General features: G+C 46.6%; 1 protein-coding gene across 1 annotated transcript; it reads left to right on the forward strand.

The window, feature by feature from the left end:
- The first annotated feature begins 44 nt into the window (after positions 1-44).
- FKBP14 (FKBP prolyl isomerase 14) lies at positions 45-12,183 on the forward strand. The gene is made up of 4 exons (XM_088445459.1): positions 45-341; positions 6,352-6,503; positions 10,407-10,534; positions 11,524-12,183. Exons 1-4 carry the CDS (start codon positions 139-141, stop codon positions 11,680-11,682), a joined length of 642 nt encoding a protein of 213 aa, XP_088301585.1. The 5' UTR covers positions 45-138; the 3' UTR covers positions 11,683-12,183.
- Positions 12,184-21,483: the final 9,300 nt, after the last annotated feature.

A 21,483-nucleotide genomic window follows, 5' to 3' on the forward strand; every position in this document is an offset into this window, starting at 1 on the left:
CACTCCCTCTTAGTCAGCCTATGAGCGCTGCAGAGTTAAATGGCCCCGAGGCTGCCAGCACTAGAGTGTGTGTGAGCGGTTGTCTGTCTATCTATGCCACGTCTGTGGGGGCTGAGGCGCTAGCGGTGCGGGGTGTGAATGATAGTGTTTGGTGAGATGCTGGTGGTGTTGGTAGCGGCGCTCCTGGCCTGTGCCGGTGGCGCCCTGATCCCGGAGCCTGAGGTGCATGTGACGGTCCTGGAGAAGCCGTTCATCTGCAAGAGGAGAACTAAGAACGGGGACATGCTGCTGATCCATTTCGATGGTTTCCTGGAGAGTAACGGGACACGCTTTCACTCCACGTGAGTTTCCCCGATCTGTCCTCTCTGGCTGCCAGTGCCGGGTTAGGGGCTGATCTGTTCCCTGCAGTGACCGGGCTCCAAGGCTCCCCTGGTGCAAGCGTCTCTCATAGGAAACCAAACATTCTGTATGTCCCTATGATACTGCTGCTATAACCTCCCCTCTCACATATGTGGGTTTGGCTCATATTTAACATTTTAATTTATTTTATTCTCTATCACTCTGTCATTGCTGTAATATACTTATTTTGTGTCTATGGTCTGTCTTTGCTCGAAAACGAATGCAGCTTTTCCCACAACATAATTCTCCTAGACATCTGTGGGGAAATACGGTGACTAACTAGCATTTACAGTAGGATTCATTCCATATACTGTACCTCTAAAATGGGTGATCCATGGGGTATGTGCCCTTATTTACTGAGCTGCTTATCCAGCACTAGGATTTACTATCCTATTTCTCAGGGCCGTAGCTAGGGTACTGCGGCCGGTGCCATCTCACAGGTCTGGGGGCGCTATTTGGGCCTGTCAAATTTCTGTTTATTATCATTCTTGCTTGTAGCTTCCTCTTATTTCATCCCCAGCATCTCCTGGCCTCTCCTATCCCCTGGCCCTTCCCCATGAAGCCATGGCCCTTTTTTGGGTGCATTATGTCCCTTTGAAAAATGAGGTGGGCGCCAATGCTCTTTCTGGCACAGGGCACCAAAAAGTCTAGTTACGGCTCTGCTATTTCTATACTCTAATAAGTGGCCTTTATTTTGTCCCTGATAATGAGTACATTACATCTGCCAGCAGTCCTAACAAAACTGCAGCTGAATGTACTCTGTAGTCATCTCCTCGAGATGTCTCTGTCCATGAAATCACTGGTGCAAGTGCTAAGATGCAGCCAGAGTCATAACTGGAACTTTTTTGGTGCCCTGGGCCAGAAAGAGCACTCGCACACCCGCCCCCCTCCCCTACATTTTTCAAATAGGAACATACCACGTGCAATTATCAGCGGCGGGGAGATCCGTGTGTGATACTCGCCTGCATAGGTACTCAATGTATGCTGGTAATTGCTGGGTCGAGAAATGGCGGTTGTGTTCAGGACTTTCATCAGAAATTTGGGGGTAGATGGCTCCATGTGTAAGGTGTCTGACTGACATGTGAGAGGTGATAGGTTTGAATTCTGGAATTGACAGTAACTTGAAATGTGTGTTATATAAAAGAGGATGTAACTGAAGGAGCTTAGGAAGCTGGTCAGATGGAGGGGGAGTTGGCCAGGGAGGAGATGAGGGCAACCATGATATGCCAGGGATAAAATAGAAGAAAGCTAAGTGAGAATGAGAGAGTGATTATAATCAGAAAATTGACAGTCCCAAGCAGCGCCCTGTGCAGTGGCACATGTTGCACCACCCTAATTACAGCCTTGGGTGCAGCCCAGATAGAAATACTACCCAAAATATGGAACAGTCACAAGTTAACAAAAATCTATTTATTTTTGTTTACTCACCTGGGGTAACCCCTTCTCTTAAATATATGGTGTCCTGTCACTTGCAGATTTGATACTGGAAATTGTGTGCCAGCTGCTACACTATTTGTCTGCTCTCAGTTATATTTCCCCTCCTAGTATGGCAATATCAGACTTTCTAGAGAGGACAAGTTTAAGTTGCCCATAGCAACCAGTCAGATTATAGCTAGCACTTTATAGAATGTCCTAGATCAGGGATGGAGAACCTCCTTCCCGGGGGCTGTATATGGCCCTCAGAATCATTTGGTCTGGCCCTCGGAGCTTTTTTTCTGCTAGCCTCATTTGGCTAGCAGGGTGCCTAGAATGGCACACTGCAGCCAGAATCTATGCACAGCGCTGCCCTTCAGCTCCCCAGAGTATCCACAGGATGCTCCGTGCATTGCTGTAATCACCAGCAATTGTGTCCCTGTCCCAGTGTGACATCAAGCTAAGGGGGTGTGACCTGCACCGGGCCCGCAAATAATGTTGTATATATTAAAAATGGCCCTCAGCAGAAAAAAGGTTCTCCACCCCTGTCCTAGATAAATGCTAGTTAGAATCTGGTTGCTATTATTTATCTAGTTACTAGTACATTCTATAAAATGTTAGCTTGAATCTGGAAATTATTGGCAACATCCCCACTTTTTTCTTAATTGGAAGAATTGAGATCCAGCCTAGGTCATGACCCTATTGATGTCTTGTACAGTCCTTTGTCATGGCGCTATATCTTGAATTGTGATGGGGCTGTCACAACTCAAAAACATGGACGAGAACTAGCTATGGTACCTTTACTGATTGGTCATCTCTCAAGTACATTTTCTAGACACAAGCTGGTGTCCTATAACAAGAATATGCATATACTTTCACTTTTCTGTATAAATTAGAGAAATACAAAGGGAAAATAAAATACATGGCCAGTGTTCATTTAAAGTGAAATTACATCTCTAAACAGTAGAATAATCATTTTGTAGCTCCACTAATATTCATTAGATTGCAGTCTATTAATTCACACATTTGTCCTGTGATAATAAGGCATGAAAACTACCTGAGGTGTGGGTAACCAGTCCTCTCTTCAGAGGCCCTTGAGTCACATTTATCTGCCATGCTGCTGCGTAATGTCCTCTACAGCTTTCCCAGGCGCTAACTGAGTATTCCCATAAGCCTCCAACTGCATTTTACCGATCACTAACCACTGTCAACACTGCAGGCAAAAGTTCATATTGACACAAAACGAATGCCTGGCAAACTGTATGACTGTGAAATGGGCATCTGGCGTTTCACTTTAGCACCTGTGTACAAGGCCTTAGTTGGGCATCACCTGCGGTTACTGGTTGTGGGCGATACATGAAGAATGTGGCATATGTATTTAGGACTGACATCTACGATCACTTATGCAGTACTGCGTCCAGGGCTTTTTTTCATACAAAACAAAGGTACTATGACTACGAAAAAAGCCTGGTAGTCTCCAAAGCGCACCTGGTTTGCTGAAGGTCGCGTGGCCAGCTGTGTCCTTGCCTATAAAGTAGTTGAACTGGCAGTGTCTTCTGGTACACGTTCCAGACAGGAATATAACAGTGATGATGGTAAGTAACTTCTATTCTGGCGGTACACGGTACTAATGAATGCCAACGGGGGAAGCACTGACTACTAAATTCAGTATATGAACAACTTTCATAATAAGGTGCCAGCCAATCAGCTCCCAACTGTCATTTTTCAAACACAGCCTGTGAGATGGCAGTTAGGAGCTGATTGGCTGGCACCTTATCACTTTTCACTCTGTCTCCTAACACTGCTTAGTAAATAGACCCCTCAGTGTTCTGTTTTCTGAGCCCTTGCTATGTGACCAGAGAGTGGAGATGGCATGGATTGTCACAGGAAGAATGTTCCAACGCATCCGGACAGCACAGATGCTGATCTAAATCTCTGCATGTTACGGACATGCCAGTGCATGTCACAGTTACAAAGTGCTCTACTGCCTGAATGTCTAGTAGTGTGATCTGGAGGACTTGAGAAATTTGTCCCTTTGTTCGTGGAAACCATTTCGGTATGACACTGCCATGTGATGTTTAATATATGCATTTTATAGTTCACTTAGGTGGGAGCGTCCATCATGCCCCTTTCAGACAAAGCTTGTTCACATACAGTCACTCATAGGTTCCAAAACGGGGGGCAAGGGGATGGCTCCCCCAAACATTTGAGTTGCCAGTATATGCACTGGCCAGGGTTGTAGGGAGCAGGGTTACCACAGGGCCTGGCATGGAGATATTCACCTTTCCAGCTGCTTAATTTTTTCCAGCTAGCTCTGGCGCCTACAGTGGCTAGTAACTGTGGGCTGGCCTGTCCTCTGGGACCAGTACTGCACCCATCTCCCCTCCCACATTATATATTCTCGCTCCCCCTTTGTACTTTCTCTATCCTACCTTTTGGATTCTATATAGTCTAACCTGGATAAGTGGGCAATGTCTATTACTGGGACTAATTTTGAGGTCCTGGCATTTTTGCACCAAAAAACCTGTTAGTGAGCCTATGAAACCTCTATAACGGAGACTGATTTTTCTCAATTATTAGGAATAATCACCTATATAACTGAGACGATTGCTGTTATGACTATTTTTAGTGAGATTAGTGCAGTTTATGAATTACTTAAATGAGACGACTGCCTTTAGAACTTCTGTAACTGGCATTAGTACAGGTTTTGACAAGTCTGTCTGTACCTGGGCTTACAGGGATGAGAACTTCTATAAGGAGACAAACACTTCTTGAAACTGGATAAGTGAGATACCTCTAAGTGAGACTAAATGTGATGTCCTTTGAGATCCCACTTGTCCAGGTTTGACTGTAATATATAAAAAAAATTCTAAAATGAAATTATATTTTGCCCCCCTCTCCCAGCCTAAAAACGTATTGACTCCCCTGGTTGCCAACCTATTGCCTTTTGGTGGTCAAATAGTTAAAAAGTGAGATGCCGGTTTCAAATGTGTTCCTTTACCTACGTAAAGAGGTTTTATGCAGAGAAATTCTGGCTGTGCTCCTGCTGCACATCATTAACTTCTGCCTCTCCTCTGCTTAACAGATGTAGGTGGCATTTGTGATCGGTGTATTGAAATAACAGATGAGAGCCCCACACTATGCATTTTATTATTAGAAGTAACCAGTGCTGAGGAGAATATCGGCAGCTGTCTGGGGTTTTAACTATTGTTGTTATCATCCTTTATATGGCGCCACACGGGTTCCGCAGCGCCTCACAAAGTACATTAACAAATGAGCAAACTCTTAAAACAGCGACTTGCAATACAGAATAAGAACATAGTTTATAAAAATTGCTGCAGCGATCATAACACTCAAAAAAGCAGCAGGGCGTCAGCAACCAAGTGTCAAGTGCCCTTGTGGCGAGTTTTGAGTAGATGATCGTATGAGTGAGGGAAGGAAAAGCACATAAGGGAAGAGGGCCCTGCTCGTGAGAGCTTACATTTTAAAAGGAAGGTGTAGACAGACAGGGGTGACGCAGATGGAGTAGACTGGGAGGAAGGAGCATGTTGTAGCGGGTTAGGATGAGAGCTGGAAGGCTTTGATGGAGTAGTGGGTCTTGAGAGCCCGTTTGAAAATTTGTGGAGAGTCTGATAGGGAGAGAGTTCCAGGGGAAGGGAGCAGCTTGGGTGAGATCTTGGAGGCAAAAGTGGAAGGAAGTAATCAGTAGGCAAGAGAGGCGGCGTGCATTTGTAGGAAAAGGAGGGAGGTGTTATACAGATGTGTCCCTGCTCATCTAGCCTCAATACGCTATGCAGCACGCTATGCCTGACGTGAGTGAGCTACCAGGTCCAATGCAATTGTGCTAGTGTTGGGCACTTTAGACGCATTTTTTTTTGTTTAAAAAAAAAAAAAGTCGTGATGCGACTAGGATGCACCTGGAGACCGTGCTGATTAATTTATGTGACACACGTGTGTGTGTGTGTGTGTGTGTGTATGAGACTATAAACAGAACTTGGCATGGAAACAAGCTGCGGCCATTGTATTGTAGCACTCTGCATGTTGATTGAGAGACTATCACACACAGTTATACAAGTGTCACATATCGAATTAATTAGCACTGTCTCCTTGTGCACTCAGCACTAGCAGTGTCTCACGGGACCAGGTGCGCTAAGAAGGGCTGTTTGATGCGATTGCAGCAAAGATAGGTGAGGACATATCTGAAGTTTATCTTGCTATGTAATCGCTTTATAAGATGTATTAAAGTTAATACACCCCCCGATGTTTTCAACTATTTATTTTCCCAGTGCAGTGATTCCGCTCTAAGTGCCTGGAACCTCTGGGTTGCATTGCACATTAAGCCCCAGAGGGTGCATTTAATGAGTGTTTTTTTCTTTGCAGCTCCTGAGGCTCACCACCTAGGGCTTAACGTGTGGGGTAGCAACCCTTGCTTGAAAAGCTTAGAGTTTTAGCCATGGAGTCTAATTGAATCTGTACAGTGCCACAAGTCAAAGTTGAAATGTATGATGCTAATACTGGTGTTTTTTTTTTTTTTTTTAGTTATACAGATAATAATGGCCAACCAGTGTGGTTTACGCTTGGTATTAAAGAGGTTATAAAAGGATGGGATAAAGGCCTGAAAGATATGTGCGTTGGGGAGAAACGGAAGCTAATTGTCCCTCCTACCTTGGCTTATGGAAAAGAAGGAAAAGGTAATCTGCTCCCTGCCCCAACTCCTCCTAACCTAACATTTGTATGAGCGTAGGGGGAAGGTGTATTCTGCGTTTTTTTGCTAGTCAGGGAAGATCAGAGGGGTGTGTGACCCCAGTCACCCTTTACTACTCTGTGCTGCTGTGAGCCCTACTCCTTTTGCCATCCTTCTGTTGGGGGGGGGGGGGGGGGGGTTTGGCTTTCTACTTTCCTCCTTCATTTACTTTATTTCTTGTGACTCTCTTGGTATGGGTGATACAATAATGCAGTTTATTCTCTATGGTAAATACACTATTAAATATAAAAACCTGTTGATACTACTTGAAGTGCTACACACATTTTGAATGTTTCATGTGATTCTTATCTGTACTTGAAAAGGTAGAAACCGTATTAGAATGATCTATACTGGCGCATTTAAAAGCTGCCTTGCACAAAATTACACTGTTGGCATCGTCACTCCTTCCCACAGCGAAAATGTAGAATTCAAAAGTGTATTATCATACAGGCACTAATGTTACATTCCTATGTAAAATCCATCTGTATAGTCTATATCTTGGTGTTGTGTCCTAATATTATCAGCACCTAGGACCAATCTTGTATTATCTTCATAAAATGTCATGGAAACCCAGAAATCCCAGGGAATGGTAATGAAGAGGTATTAGTTGATTGTAGATCAAGCATGTGGTATCCAACAGACATGTGACCTACCCCCTCCAAGTATTGTGCTTACAGGAGGTGATAATTCACCAGACACCAACATAGTGTGGCATTCACATATCCCGCCTGTTGGAATCATCCCCTATGGTAATGTACTTACAGACCTCAAGGTCAGATAAGGCATCTCATAGTATTATCACCCCAGTTGCATAACCTTAGAATTTTTCAGCAGGTTCAATAAGGTGCTCAGTATAAACAGAAATGCACAAAAGTACAAACTGACTGAAAAATAGATGTCGAGGTAAGACACGCATACATAAGAAAACATAGCAGCGTATGTGCCTACCAGAGGAAAATGTACAGTAAACATTGGGAGTAATAAATCAGCTGAGGATGATCAGGCCCAAGTAACCATCGTGTACCACTGTATGCAAGTCCTCTGGAAGGTCTTCAGATGAAAAGCTCCCTCCGCCAATGAGTTTCAACCTCCTAAAGGTTTTTTCAAGACTATTCATAGAATCCAATGGATTCTACATTAGAACCCAGGAATTTAAAATATTAGTATGATGATACTCTTTTGAATTGTAAATTTGTACTTTAATAGGTGTCCATTTATACTGATACATTTATTATGGAGATCAGATCTTCCATTATTGTGTTCACTTTGTGTGGTGAACACTGAAGGCATGTTTCAGGGGCAAATCACCTTGATGGCTGAACAGTATAATTCCATAATAGCAACATTAAAATATGAGCATGGCTAGGTAAAAGGTGGGGTGGCTTTTCTTTTTCTGTATTTTAGTACACATCCACTAAGGACAAATATTAGTCATCTGCTATAACCGGCATATATTGGACACTGACCACCCTAGATCAATAAGTAACAGCATATTACTTCCGGACAATATCTATTATAATAGTGTACCCTGTCCGTTGTTGCTCGCCCAGTGTCAGACAGAACAAGTAATGTCCTGCCATTAACAGAACAATGATTGCTGATCTCTCGCAATAAGTGGTTAGCTGGAAGTTACTGAAGACTCCATGTGACCATAACCAGTAATCACTGCAGACTAATAACAGCTTGTGTCCATGTAGGTACAGTTTGGGAGGCAAGACAAAGGATGTACATTGGATTTGTTTTTCTAAATTGGGTAAAAGAAGAAAAACTTTTTTTTTCTTTTTTTTTTTTTTTAATGTGAGAATTTCTTTGATTCTTTATCCACCGATATCAAAAGACAGATACGGTTTAAAATTAACTATATGGCATGAAACCAGAATGCTGTCGCCTACACCCAGTTGGTGATTACAGTATTGGGCCCAGATACACATGACTCATTCCCCCACCCCTGCTTCCCATCTTCTTGCATGTCTCCCTTACCTCTCCTTTCTCTATTCTTTTTCTTTCCAATTCCTTTGTGTTACTGTTCCCACTATGATTATCTCGTAATAACAAATGAAATAAGATACAAATATTTTTGCTTTGTTTGAAATAGTTTATTGAAGTACCATAGAACATGTTGGACAGATGTATTGTGTGTGCGTGTATGTGTGTGTATATATATAATATAATATATATAATCACACACCAATGAGCCGGCACTCCAATAAGAATCAACAGCGTTTGGTGCCCTCCTAAATAAATCCCCCTCCAGGGAGACTGATTGACAAGCAAGTTATGAAGGCAGCGCTCAAAAACGACCTGTAATAAAGACAAAGGACCGCAATGAGTTTCAGTGCCTATAGCATTTTCATCAGGATACCTGATGAAAATTCTATAGGCATTGAAACGTTTAATTTTGCACCGTTTCATGTCACAATCCTGTGTCGGCATGTACACCCCTCCCTCCCAACATGTCAGTATTCTAAAAATGTAGAAAGAAAAAAGGAACTTTTATTGTCAAACTCACAATTCTGTAAGGCTGGCACAATAACAACCAGGTCTCTATAACCAACACAAACACTGCTAACAAACTCTTATAACAGACTAACCTCTTCTGTTTGTCTTGTACTTATCCAAAGTGTGTTCTAGTCTTGCATGAATATGCTCCTTTGGAAAGCTGCACCATCATGTCACCCCAGATCTGCATCTGTCCCTGACTTTCTTAAAAGTGGTAAGCTTGGACTTCTTTGCACTGTACGATTTGTGTTTAGAATTCTATTTTAATTTTTAATTATTTTATTGAGTAAGGTGTTGTGTTGTCTAACCCCCACCCTGTCTATATCTGAGCATGGTCCACATATCTCCTCTTAGTGCCTGCTTGTCAGTTATTCGTGTGGAAACCCTTCACGCCTCACAATGTGTATTGGGGGTATGGTTTGCTGCCAATAATTATGTGTGATAATATAATACTGAGATCATATCTAGGACCTGGTGTTTTAAGTAAGCCACTATTCTAGGTTTGCTCCTAGGGGTGCCTAGGTACCGCATAAAACAACCTAGTGTACTCATCCTAATGTATCAGACTTATTGAAACGGTGGAACCTCCCTTTTCTTGGTGTTATGTCGATATGTAGTCAGGAAGCTGGCGGTCGAAATGCTGACCGCCGGCTTCCCGACTGTGAAATCCCGGCATGGGACTAATGATAGGCGTCGAAATACAGACGCTTATTATCCAGATGCCGAAATGCAGATGCCCGGCATACCGAACGAAGGTAAGCCGGGCGTCGGGACCTCTTAGCCGCAGGAGGGTGGAGTTAGGTTTAGGGACTCCCGTGGGGATTTGGGGTTTGGTCGCCCCTCCCCCCTGGGAGGGTTAGGCTAAGAGGGGAAGGGGGGGGGGGTTAGGCACCCTCGTATAGTGTGTGTACCCTAAAGAGCACCCATTTCATCGTACAATGAATTGAATGGTTGCATCTTCCCATAGCATGTGCTGCACATCAGATGGGACGATGCGGTTTAGTTACATTAGATTGTAACAATATATCGCACCGTCGTGCAGCGTGTATGGCTATGCGATTTAGCATTAATTCGCATTGCCTTGTTGTCCAGATGTGTATCCAGCTTTGACCACTGCATTTACTTGTATAAAGTTTTCATGAATTGAGCGCGGTGCATTAAATGTATGATACCTAGAACTGTTTTTAAGTTGCTTTGACCACAGGAAGCCCATAAATGTAAGCATCCTAATAATGTAGTGATTTCCTGCATTGTTGTTTTCCACTCTTAGGTGTGTGCAAGGTGTAAAGTTTGTTGGTGTTCGCTTCTATCTAATTGTATGTCTGCAATCTGCATTTACTGTCTTTCCTAGGAAAAATCCCTGCAGATAGCTCTTTAATCTTTGATGTGAACCTTATGGAGATCCGAAATGGACCAAGATCACATGAGTCCTTCCAGGAAATGGATCTGAACGATGACTGGAAACTATCTAAAGAAGAGGTATAAATATATAAATGTTTTTGATTTGCGTTTGTTCTTAATGTGGTGTGCGGGACTACACATAAGGAAAGTTAGTCTTGTATTGCAACATACTGTATTACATCAGAGGATACTTACTTATGAAGTACCATGCACTGGAATGTAACCTATAAAATGATGGGACCCGCACGCTTACTGCAGGAGTACATGCTTGGTAATGCCAGTCCTTCTCTTGCATAATTTATGAATTGACCATATGCTAAACTGCTGTGCTCAATATATAATTAATCTGGTTAGAGCTCCACAGTTCACAGTACAGGATGCAGAACTCTCAATTTACAGACTGATTTCTTTACCAGTCGCCTATCTTCCTCCATGAGAACAGTAAAATATATGTTTGATAGAAGATGGGAATGTGGGGAATGCATAGGGTCCAGGCTTAATGTTGACTGTACATTTGTGTTAGAGTTGGGCTAAAATATGAAGGAAAAAAAATAATTGTAAATGTCGACATTATGGACATATCGACATTCAGGCACTGTGTACACTGAAAGTTGGGTTTTCATACCATACTCGGGGTTCAAGACTACTTCATTAGAGCAGCAGCCACTCTAACAGCAGGTGGGATGTAGTTAATATGATGGCGGCGGCCGCCGATATACCGACGCCGGAATCTTGCCGCCTGGCAAAAAGCTGATGCTGCCTTCCTGAAGGAGATCAGGATACCGGTGTAGGCAACCCAAACTCAGAACTCCCAAACATTAGGACACGGGGTAAGTATTAGTTTCCCCGGGGATGGGGGGGCGGGGGGTTAGGTTTAGGCACCCCTGGGGGGAGATTAGGGTTCAGCACCCCCCCTCCCCTGGAAAAGTTAGGTCTAGGATGCGGGGTGGGGGGGGATAGGGTTAGGCACCACCAAGGTGGGTGTGTACATTTTGTTTGCTTAAGATCTAAATCTTGATTATTTTTTTTTCCCAGTGGTAGATATTTTTTGTTTTTCCTCCCATCAGGTGAAGGCCTATCTGAAGACCGAATTTGAGAAGCATGGCAGTGCTGTGAATGAGAGTCACCATGATGTCCTGGTTGAGAGCATATTTGAGAAAGAAGATGAAGACAGCGATGGTTTCATTTCGGCCAGAGAATTTACATATATACACGATGAGCTTTAAATTCTAGTTTTTAAGTTTTTTTTGTTTTTTTTGTTTTGTTTTTTTGTGCTGAAAGAAGCACCGTGTTTTGTAATGCCAAATGCCGTACTGATACTCCCTTGTATATCTGGAGCAATAATGCCAGTTCTAACACTCGAAATTCACTCTACATTACAAGGAGATGGCACTACAGGATGGTGTCTGATTCTCTTGGCCACTTTTTTTAATATATTTTTTAATCGTCGGGTAAACTGACGCTTGATACAGAGAAATTGAACCTCTAGCTTGTATGTACATCTATTCCCTACATGGAATAGCCCATATTGGGCACTTTGAGATGACTAAGAGGAAGGGAGACTAGTTTATTATCCTGTCAATGTGCAGGGAACGATGGGTAATGGCTATATGCAAAAAATGTCTGCCTCATAAATTAATTCTAGCAAAGTGAAACTTACAGTGTTTTTTTATTAAATAGTTTAATTTTTTTTTTTTTTTAAATAAAAATCTAACAGTAAAACTTGTCGCAATCTAGAAGGCTTCTTTTTTTAATTGATCATAAACTGGATTTATTTAAAAAAATAAATTAATTAATTATGGAATTATTAAATTCCATAATATGTCTGGACATCGCATCCACCAGACCCTCAGCACCCAATTCCCTCCTTTGCTAAATCCAAGGGCCACTACTCTCCTCATTCTCTCCAACCTTTCTTTATAAATCTCTCATGGTTCCCCACCCCTTCTTCCACTAATGGTAAGTCTCTCCCTGGTTTTGCTCTTGACCTCTCCCTCCTATTCTTCCTCTATACATCCTCCTTTAGGTGAGATCCTCAGAGCTTTTGGCCTCCAATATCATCTCTATACTGATGACGCTGAGACACCTCTCCCCCTCTTTCTTCCACAAATGAATGCTGTCTCTATTGCCAACTGATTACTTCCTCACACTCCCACCTCCAAGATTTTGCATGTGCTGCTCCCTACCTCCTGGAATTCTCTCCAGTCACATTCTCCAGAAGACTTCAAATGTGCTCTCAAGAAAAACTTTGTCATCAGAGCCATTCAGGTCTCATTCTAGCCTATTGCTCCTTGTCTACCTCATCTGTGTCACCTGTCTACCCCTCCCCTTTAGAATGTATGCTCTCATAAGCAGGGCCCATCTTCCATCATGTGGTGTTTTTTTTTTTTTTCTTTTTTCTTTTTTTCTTGCCCTTACTTACTCTATCATCTACTCCATACTCCCTTCCACGTCAATTAACCTTTAGTTTCTGTAGTAATGTTTATAGACCATTTCCATGCACTTCAATGTTTTTACTGAAAGTCTCTTTTATTATTTTGCTCATTCTGTGTGTGTGTATGTATGTATGTATATGTGTGTGTGTGTGTGTGTGTGTGTGTATATATATATATATATATATATATATATATATATATATATATATATATATAATCATAATTTTTATTTTATTTTTTTTATTTTTTCCTCTCTCAGGAGACCAGCACACCACCAAGTAGTCCAATATGCAGAAAAAATGTTAATATAGTATCAAAAAAAGGTGCCATCATATGTAAAAGGCATTTATACTCATCCAAATAAAGAATAGCAGCATAGTTCAATAGCACCTGGCAATCTCAACCGCAAGGTTATTGACTTCAAATTGGGAGCCGGTCATTGGTTGATAGAGGCTCACATCTCTCAGCTACGGCACTTCTAAGGGACATGCCGTGGTGAGGCAGTCATTCGGGAAGTACTGTCCTTACAGTATGGTACTTGAGATCGTGGGTCGGGACTTTTTTTTTAAATTATTTTCAGAAGACCCAGTGTAGCGGAAAAGCTAATTTCACATCAGAATGGGCATAACTGCAAATGATATTGAATTGGTAATCACATGTATTTTTCCCTCTTGTACAGTTGTATGTAAGAATCCTTTGTAAGGGTCTGTGTACTCTAATCAGTATGTGGTCTGGTGTGTGGAAAGGTGACAAAACCCCTCTGGACTAGTCTCCTTTTGAAGCTGGGCAAGAGAGGTTGTAAGACAGTCGTCTGTCTTCCTGAATCAGCCATAAATATGTGCCACTGTATATGACATAGGAGAAATATGTCTGTGGAATTATGATAGCTGGCCAGGCCCTTGCTAAAACAGTCATTAATGGATGGACCAGGGAGACACTCTGTTCCCAGAGGTGTGAATCTCCTCACCTAGTCACTGGGCACGTTTAATGACCCAGGCCTGTTTTCTAAGCTTCAAATAGAGCGGAATGTGTAATTAAAGAACCCCTGCTCAGGTGGCCAAGAAACCCTGAGCTTCAGCCAGCTAAACAATCCACTCTGAGCTGAAAAGGGTTAAAATCATCCCCAGTGAGGGGGGTGCCTGGAAAGCAGGCATAAATATGTAAGTCAACCCTGGCACATGGTTCATTCTGCATGATGCTATTGAAGGATACATATGATCTCTAATTCGTCACTGGGAAGGCTTCATCCCAGAACAATTTAATCCAATGTGGTCCGAATGGTTTGTTTCTCCTTTTTAATTATTTTATTTTCTGGAAAGTGTGATTTATTTATTTTTTTAAACATTTATTATATTCTTTCTACTTCAGGGTCCATAGGGTATCCACAGGATACCTTGGGGTATAGGTGTGACGTCAGTCGCTGGGCACCATAGAGTTAAGCTTTTCAGCCTCCCAGAATGCACTAGGGTCCCCCTCCTATACCCCGCCCCCGAGCCAAGGCACCTCAGTTTAGTTTGGTGCCCGGCCGGCGTCGGGTGCACCTGTCGGAGTGGGGGCTAGAAGAGCCCCTGAAGCTTTCTTCAGTGCAGCTGTGGCTGCACATCTGGATGTACAGCATGGACAGTCAGTCCTGACGTCCATGCTGTCTTCCCTACACCCCCGCCGGTACCAGAACGCCGGTACCGATCCGGGGATGCTGGTGAGCATCTGGGGTCACAGCTAGCGGTGACCCCAGATGTTCCGGACCATGGCCGGATCCAAGGGGGACAAAGGTAAGCAGCGGGGTCCCGCGGTGGGTCCCCGCTGGTCACATGGTCCTAAGTCCCCAGGCAGGGGGCTCCCTGGGGACTGGCTGCAGCGTGGAGCCAGGCGACCAACCTGCGCTTTCCACTACCCCCTGGGACAGCGGACCGCAGCAGAGCGGTAGCGCTGCGGCGTCCCAGGGGTTAAATGCATGCCAGGGGAGCGCGCCTTCCCTGTCTCACAGCCGGCGCCTCCCCCGCTGCATGCTGCCGACTGGTCCTGTGGCAGCGCTCCTCCCCCAGGCCAGCCTCCTCTCTGCTCCTCGGCAGCCATCTCCAGAACGCATGGTGAACGCGGCTGGAAGCGCTGGACGGAAGCATCGTGGTCTGGGTCCCCCCGCATACCTCTCCTCCGCTGTGGCTCAGGTCTGTGTATGCAGCGCTGTGTCCTACCAGGCCCTGTGTCTGTGTAGTTGAGTGATCAGCGCTGTTAGTGCAGGAATTGTTATTTCTCTGCATTGTATGTGACTGTGCTAGCGCTGCCTGTAACTTTTCTTCTCTAAACTGTCAGCTTTATTACTGTCCCTGTTCTTTCTGCTAAAGCCCTTGCGGTGCGGTGCTGCAGGGTGGTCTCTCGCCTATTTAATACTTAATTGGTGAGAGAGGTCACATACGTGGTGCCATCATGTCTGAAAGTGATTTTCCCCTCCGGCTACTGTGTACCACGTGCAAAGTACCGTTAGCGGAGGGGGAGGGTAGCGCGGAGGGCCTTTGCCGGCAGTGTTTGTCCATGGCGCGGCCTATTACGGTTACAGCACCGGTACAGGAGCCGCCCTGGGCTTGTTTCAATCAGGCGTTAACAGCTTTAGTGGGCCAGTTAGCTCCGCAGCCCGCGTTTACTCCGATGGGTTTGTCCCAGCAGTCTGTGGTGTCGTCACCCATGCAGGGGTTCCCACGACAATTGGTGGTACCCCACAGTCTCCCTATTTCCCCGCTCCCGGGTTCTCAGGAGCCAGCGTGGGTTAACTCCCTGACGAGTTCTGTACAGCACTTGTCGGATGTGTTGCAAGGGGAGTCTGTGATGCGGCCTCATAAAAGGCCGGTGGCGTCTCTGTCTGCTCCTTATGAGGATGACGAAGGGACGTCTGATGATGGGGAGATTCTGGATCCTTACGATCAGGAACCTCTCCATACTAAGGACGCTGATGCTAAGTCCAAAGTATATATTCCTGGACTTATTCGGGCGGTCCGCACAGCCTTGGTGATTGAGGACGAAGTTCCCCCAGCGGCTAAATCTAAGTATGCCTTTTTCAAAGATGTGAAGGGCGATGCCACAGTCTTTCCTCTTTCGGGTCAGTTGGTGGACCATTTAGAGGAGGCGTGGAAACAACCTGGCAAAAGATACCAGCCGCAGAGACGCCTGGCGGTGGCTTATCCGTTCGCGGATAATTATTTTGCTAAGTGGGAATCCCCTCCACAGGTGGATTCTCACGTGACCCGCCTTGTCCGTAGTGCCACATTGCCGATGCCATCCATGTCCTCCCTTAAGGATGCTACGGACCGCAAGGTAGAAATCTGCCTGCTTATTCCCTTGCAGGGGGGGCAGCACGGCCGGCTATGGCCATTTGCTGGGTTGCCAGAGCGATGGAGCGCTGGGCGGATTCATTAGAGGCTTCTTTTGAATCCGACTGTCCGGCCGAACAGGCGGAGTTGATTGGCAATCTCCGTGATTCGGCCACCTACATCAACGAGGCGGCTCTAGACATTAGTACTCTGGTGTCTAGAATTTCTTCAGCAGCGGTAGCTGCTCGTCGCACCTTGTGGCTGCGATCCTGGAAGGCGGACGCAGATTCCAAGAAAGGTCTGGAAGCGTTGCCGTTTACCGGAGAAGTTCTCTTCGGTCCGGATTTGGATAAGATTGTGGCCACGCTGGCGGCAGCCAAATCTGCTTGTCTCCCGTCGGCCGCTGCTCCTTCTGGTTCTGGACCATCGTCCTTTCGGTCATCTAGGGCCCAGGGCAGGCCCAAACCACAGTCGTTTCCTCGACAGGCTGGCCCTAAGAAATCGGTCAAGCCCCGGAAGCAGGCATGGAGTACCAGACGTCCGGCCCCCAAGCCAGATGACAAGCCTGCGGCCTGACGGTCCGGGCCTCCCTTTGGGGGATCCCAGGGTGGGAGGCCGCCTGCTACAGTTCGCCCAGTGTTGGTCGACCACTACGACAGACACTTGGGTTCTGGAGGTGGTTTCCCACGGATACGCCCTCTCCTTCCGGCACAGACCCCCGGCTCGATTCTTCACCACGGGTCTACCATCAGACCGGAACAAGGCTACGGAGCTGCGGAAGGTATTGCACACTATGCTCCAGGCTGGAGTTATAGTGCCTGTTCCATTCTCCCAGAGGGGCCAGGGTTTCTATTCAAATCTATTTTTGGTACCGAAACCCAATGGGTCATATCGTCCGATTCTCAACCTCAAAGCACTCAACAAGTCTTTGCGGGTCCCGAAGTTTCGGATGGAGACCCTACGGTCCATCATTCTAGCGCTGGAACCTGGGGACTACATGGTGTCATTGGACATACAGGACGCTTACCTGCATGTCCCTATTTTGCGCCATCAACAGTTCCTCAGGTTTGCAATCCGCAGCGACCACTTCCAGTTTCGGGCGTTACCTTTTGGCCTGGCAACAGCACCACGTGGTTTCACCAAGGTGATGGCGGTCATGGCGGCTTCTCTGCGGCTGCAGGGAGTCCGCATGTTGCCGTATTTGGATGACCTGTTATTGGTGGCAGGATCTCCAGAGCTCCTGTTACGCCACTTGGACCTGACCATTGCACTGCTGCAACGGCACGGCTGGCTAATCAACTGGCAGAAGTCCACTCTAATCCCGTCTCGGAGGATTCTGCATCTTGGAGCCTTATTGGACTTGGGACAGCAAAGGATCTTCGTGACGGAGGACAAGATCTCTGCTTTACAGTCAAGGGTGCGCAGTTGTCTGCACAGCCGCTGGGTGTCCTTACACTCGGCGATGAGGTTACTGGGCTCCATGGTGTCGGTGTTCGACATGGTGGAATACGCCCAGTTTCACTCCAGACCTCTGCAGCACCTGATCCTGTCCAAGTGGAACGGGCTGCCTCAGTCTCTGAAGTCCCGGACGATTGTGCTCACCCCGGAGGTTCGCCTGTCCCTTGCGTGGTGGTTACAGACGACCCACCTCAACAAGGGACGTCCGTTCTGGGTTCCAAATTGGGTCCTGTTGACAACGGACGCCAGTCTTCGGGGCTGGGGAGCAGTTTCGGGTCCACACTTGTTCCAGGGCAGGTGGACGCCGACAGAAGCGGAGCGTCCAATAAATATCTTGGAACTCCGTGCGGTCTTCAATGCTATCCAGCAGGCACAGCGGTTTCTCCAGGGTCGCCCGGTGCAGGTCCAGTCGGACAACGCTACCACCGTGGCCTACATAAACAGGCAAGGAGGAACTCTCAGTCGGGCGGCTCTCGTAGAGGTCTATCGGATCCTGGTTTGGGCAGCGCAATCTTCCGGCCATATCAGCGGTCTTCATCCCGGGAGTGCTAAATTGGGAGGCGGACTTTCATCCGGGGGAATGGTCCCTGCACCCGGACGTTTTTCAACTACTGGTGGACAGGTGGGGTCTTCCAGAAATCGACCTCATGGCGTCCCGGCACAACAACAAGTTGCCGGTGTACGGGTCTCGCACAAGAGACGAAGGGGCGTCTCTGGTGGATGCTCTGTCCGTCCGGTGGACGTTCCGGTTCGCATACCTGTTCCCTCCGGTCTCCCTTCTTCCACGGGTAATCCGGAAATTCAAACAGGAAGGAGGGTTGCTCCTGTTGATAGCTCCCGCGTGGCCCAGATGGCACTGGTTCTCAGACCTTCAGGGTCTGTCCGTGGACAGTCCTCTGCGGTTGCCGCTACGACCGGACCTTCTGTCTCAGGGTCCTTGTCTTCACCCGGACCCGACTCTGCTGTCTTTGACGGCGTGGCTGTTGAGACGGCCATGCTGAGGTCCCGGGGGTTTCCAGCTCTGTGGTGCGTACCATGTTACGAGCTCGGAAACCGTCTTCCGCGAGGATATACCATCGCGTGTGGCATACGTTCTTCCAGTGGTGTCGACCGAGAGGTTATGCACCGCGGGAGTTTCGTCTGTCTCGGATTCTCGCCTTCCTGCAAGAGGGAGTAGATCATGGGCTTCGCCTTGCTTCTTTGAAGGTACAGGTTTTGGCCCTATCTGTCTGGTTTCACCGTAGGATTGCTACAATCCCGGATGTGCGCACCTTTATGCAGGGTGTTCTCCGCATTCAGCCGCCCTTTGTTCCACCTGTGGCGCCTTGGGATTTGGCTGTGGTCCTGAGGGCTCTCCAAGGACCGCCGTTTGAACCACTGGGCTCAGTGGATCTTAAATGGCTAACAGCTAAGACTGTTTTCCTTCTGGCCATTGCTTCGGCCAGACGTGTTTCTGAGTTAGGGGCTCTTTCTTGTAGACCCCCTTTCTTGGTTTTTCATGGGAACAGGGCAGTGCTCCGCACTCGGCCCGAGTTTCTTCCCAAAGTTGTTTCCCAGTTTCATGTTAACGAGGAAATAGTTATTCCGGCCTTTAACTCACTGGGTCTTTCCGTGGGTGAGGCCTCTTTGGATGTTGTGCGGGCCTTAAGGACTTATGTTGACCGCACTTCTTCGTTTAGGAAGTCTGACGCTTTGTTTGTCCTCTATGGCTTCCGTAAAAAGGGTTGGCCTGCTTCAAAGCAAACTTTGGCAGCCTGGATCTGTACGGCTATTTCTGAAGCTTATCTTCATGAAGGCCTACCGGTCCCTCCTTCTCTGAAGGCTCATTCCACTAGGTCTGTGGGTCCTTCGTGGGCAGCTCGACGTGGTGCCTCCGCATTTCAGATCTGCAAGGCTGCTACATGGTCTTCTGTCCATACCTTCGTGAGGTATTACAGGTTTGACACCTTCGCCTCTCAGGATGCTTCCTTCGGGCGGCGGATTCTCCTTTCTGCACAGGAGCGTCCCCACCCTTAAAGGATACTGCTTTGGGACATCCCCAAGGTATCCTGTGGATACCCTATGGACCCTGAAGTAGAAAATTTGAGATATGGTAAGAACTTACCCTTGTTATCTCTATTTCTACGAAGTCCATAGGGTTCCACAGGACTCCCGCCCTGTCGCACCTGTGCTGCAGATGGGCTTTGCTCTGGTCACCGGTTTTCCGTCTCCCTCTGGTGAGAATGTGATTCTTGTATGTGTCCAGATCTTTTTTTCTCTCTCTTCCTTCTCCTCCTCCGGCTTGATAACTAACTGAGGTGCCTTGGCTCGGGGGTGGGGTATAGGAGGGGGACCCTAGTGCATCCTGGGAGGCTGAAAAGCTTAACTCTATGGTGCCCAGCGACTGACGTCACACCTATACCCCAAGGTATCCTGTGGAACCCTATGGACTTTGTAGAAATAGAGATAACAAGGGTAAGTTCTTACCATATCTCATATTTTGTCACTTTTTGTACATAAGCTTTGAAGACATTCTTGAATTAAACATTAATTCTAGTTCTGGATCTGTTTTTATGACCCAATGCCTCATATGTCTCATGTTATCTATTTTGCTAAGTATTGATAATCAGAGCCGTAACTAGACTTTTTGGTGCCCTGTGCCAGAGAGAGCATTGGCGCCCACCCTCTCCCATTTTTGCAATAGGGACATAAGATGGTGCCCCTGAAAAAGGGCCATGGCCTCATGGGGAAGAGATAAGCAATGGCTGGATGGAGTGCAGGTGACAGACTTTGAGGCGTTAAAAGACCTCATTTTGCGTGAGCAATTAATCTCCCTGTGTCCAGCAGAAGTAAAGAAGTGGGTCCTGGATCGCGAACTCAAGATTACGAAAGAAGCAGCCAGCCAGCCTGGCTGACAAGTACACTGCTACCCGGCCACCACAGCAAAGAAAAGCTGGGGACCGCCAGGGCAACCCGTCTGGAAAGAGCAGTGACTGGGAGGACCCGTCCCATCGCCTTCCCCTGCAGCTGCGACTCCTGTTTCAGCACCAGTGAGGCGGGTGGGGGGGAAAACCTGTTTGGGCCATGGGCCGCCAGTGTTTTGTATGTGATGACCCCGGGCACCTCAATGCTAGTTGTCCAGTAAAGAAGAAGATGACACCCTCTCCTGCAGGTGCTTCACCAGAGAAACCCGTGCCTGCTGTTTTGTACACAGGAGGGCACCAGCAAGAACCTGCAAGCCGTGGTTGTAGGAAAACTGGTAATTGTGGGGCTACGTGATACCAGGGCAGATTTGATGTTCGTGTATGCCACATTAGTGGACCCGGATAACTTTATTCCTGGAAAGACCATTGCCGTACTCTGTGTCGGGGGAATCCACTCTGAAGTAGCCATGGCCCAGGTATACCTGGACTGGGGGGTGGACAGAGGTTTCTGTGAGTGGGCGTGTTGCCCCATTTACCTACAAATGTGTTGCTTGGTACCGACCTAGGCCATATGTGGTCCACATATGTGACAAAGCCTGATGTCTCTAATGCAATGTTGCCAGCTTCTCCAACTAACCTCATTCCTCCCTAGGTGGCAAGTGATCCCAATAAAGTACAAATGTCTGTATAAGAGGGAGGCAATGATTCCATGTAGTGATGAAAATGCTCATGTTGATTTGCAGGTACCCAGAGAGAATACGCCAGGTTGGGTTAATACTGATAATGTATTGTCTTGTGCCACTGTAGCCGGTAATTCTGCCAATGCATGCATCACTGCTGGGAATAATGTGCCTATGTGTGGGAGTGACTAGGGGGAACCTGTATGCATTTGTAATATGTCTGTTGAGGATGGTACCATATGTGTG

This window comes from Taudactylus pleione, unplaced genomic scaffold, assembly GCF_031769625.1.
Source record: "Taudactylus pleione unplaced genomic scaffold, aTauple2 ptg000380l, whole genome shotgun sequence".
Lineage (NCBI taxonomy): Eukaryota > Metazoa > Chordata > Amphibia > Anura > Myobatrachidae > Taudactylus > Taudactylus pleione.

Coding starts and splice junctions, on each gene's coding strand:
- FKBP14 (XM_088445459.1), top strand. CDS start 139: ATGATAGTGTTTGGTGAGATGCTGGTGGTGTTGGTAGCGGCGCTCCTG. Junction 342..6,351: donor GGGACACGCTTTCACTCCAC/GTGAGTTTCCCC, acceptor TTTTTTTTTTAG/TTATACAGATAATAATGGCC. Junction 6,504..10,406: donor TTATGGAAAAGAAGGAAAAG/GTAATCTGCTCC, acceptor TGTCTTTCCTAG/GAAAAATCCCTGCAGATAGC.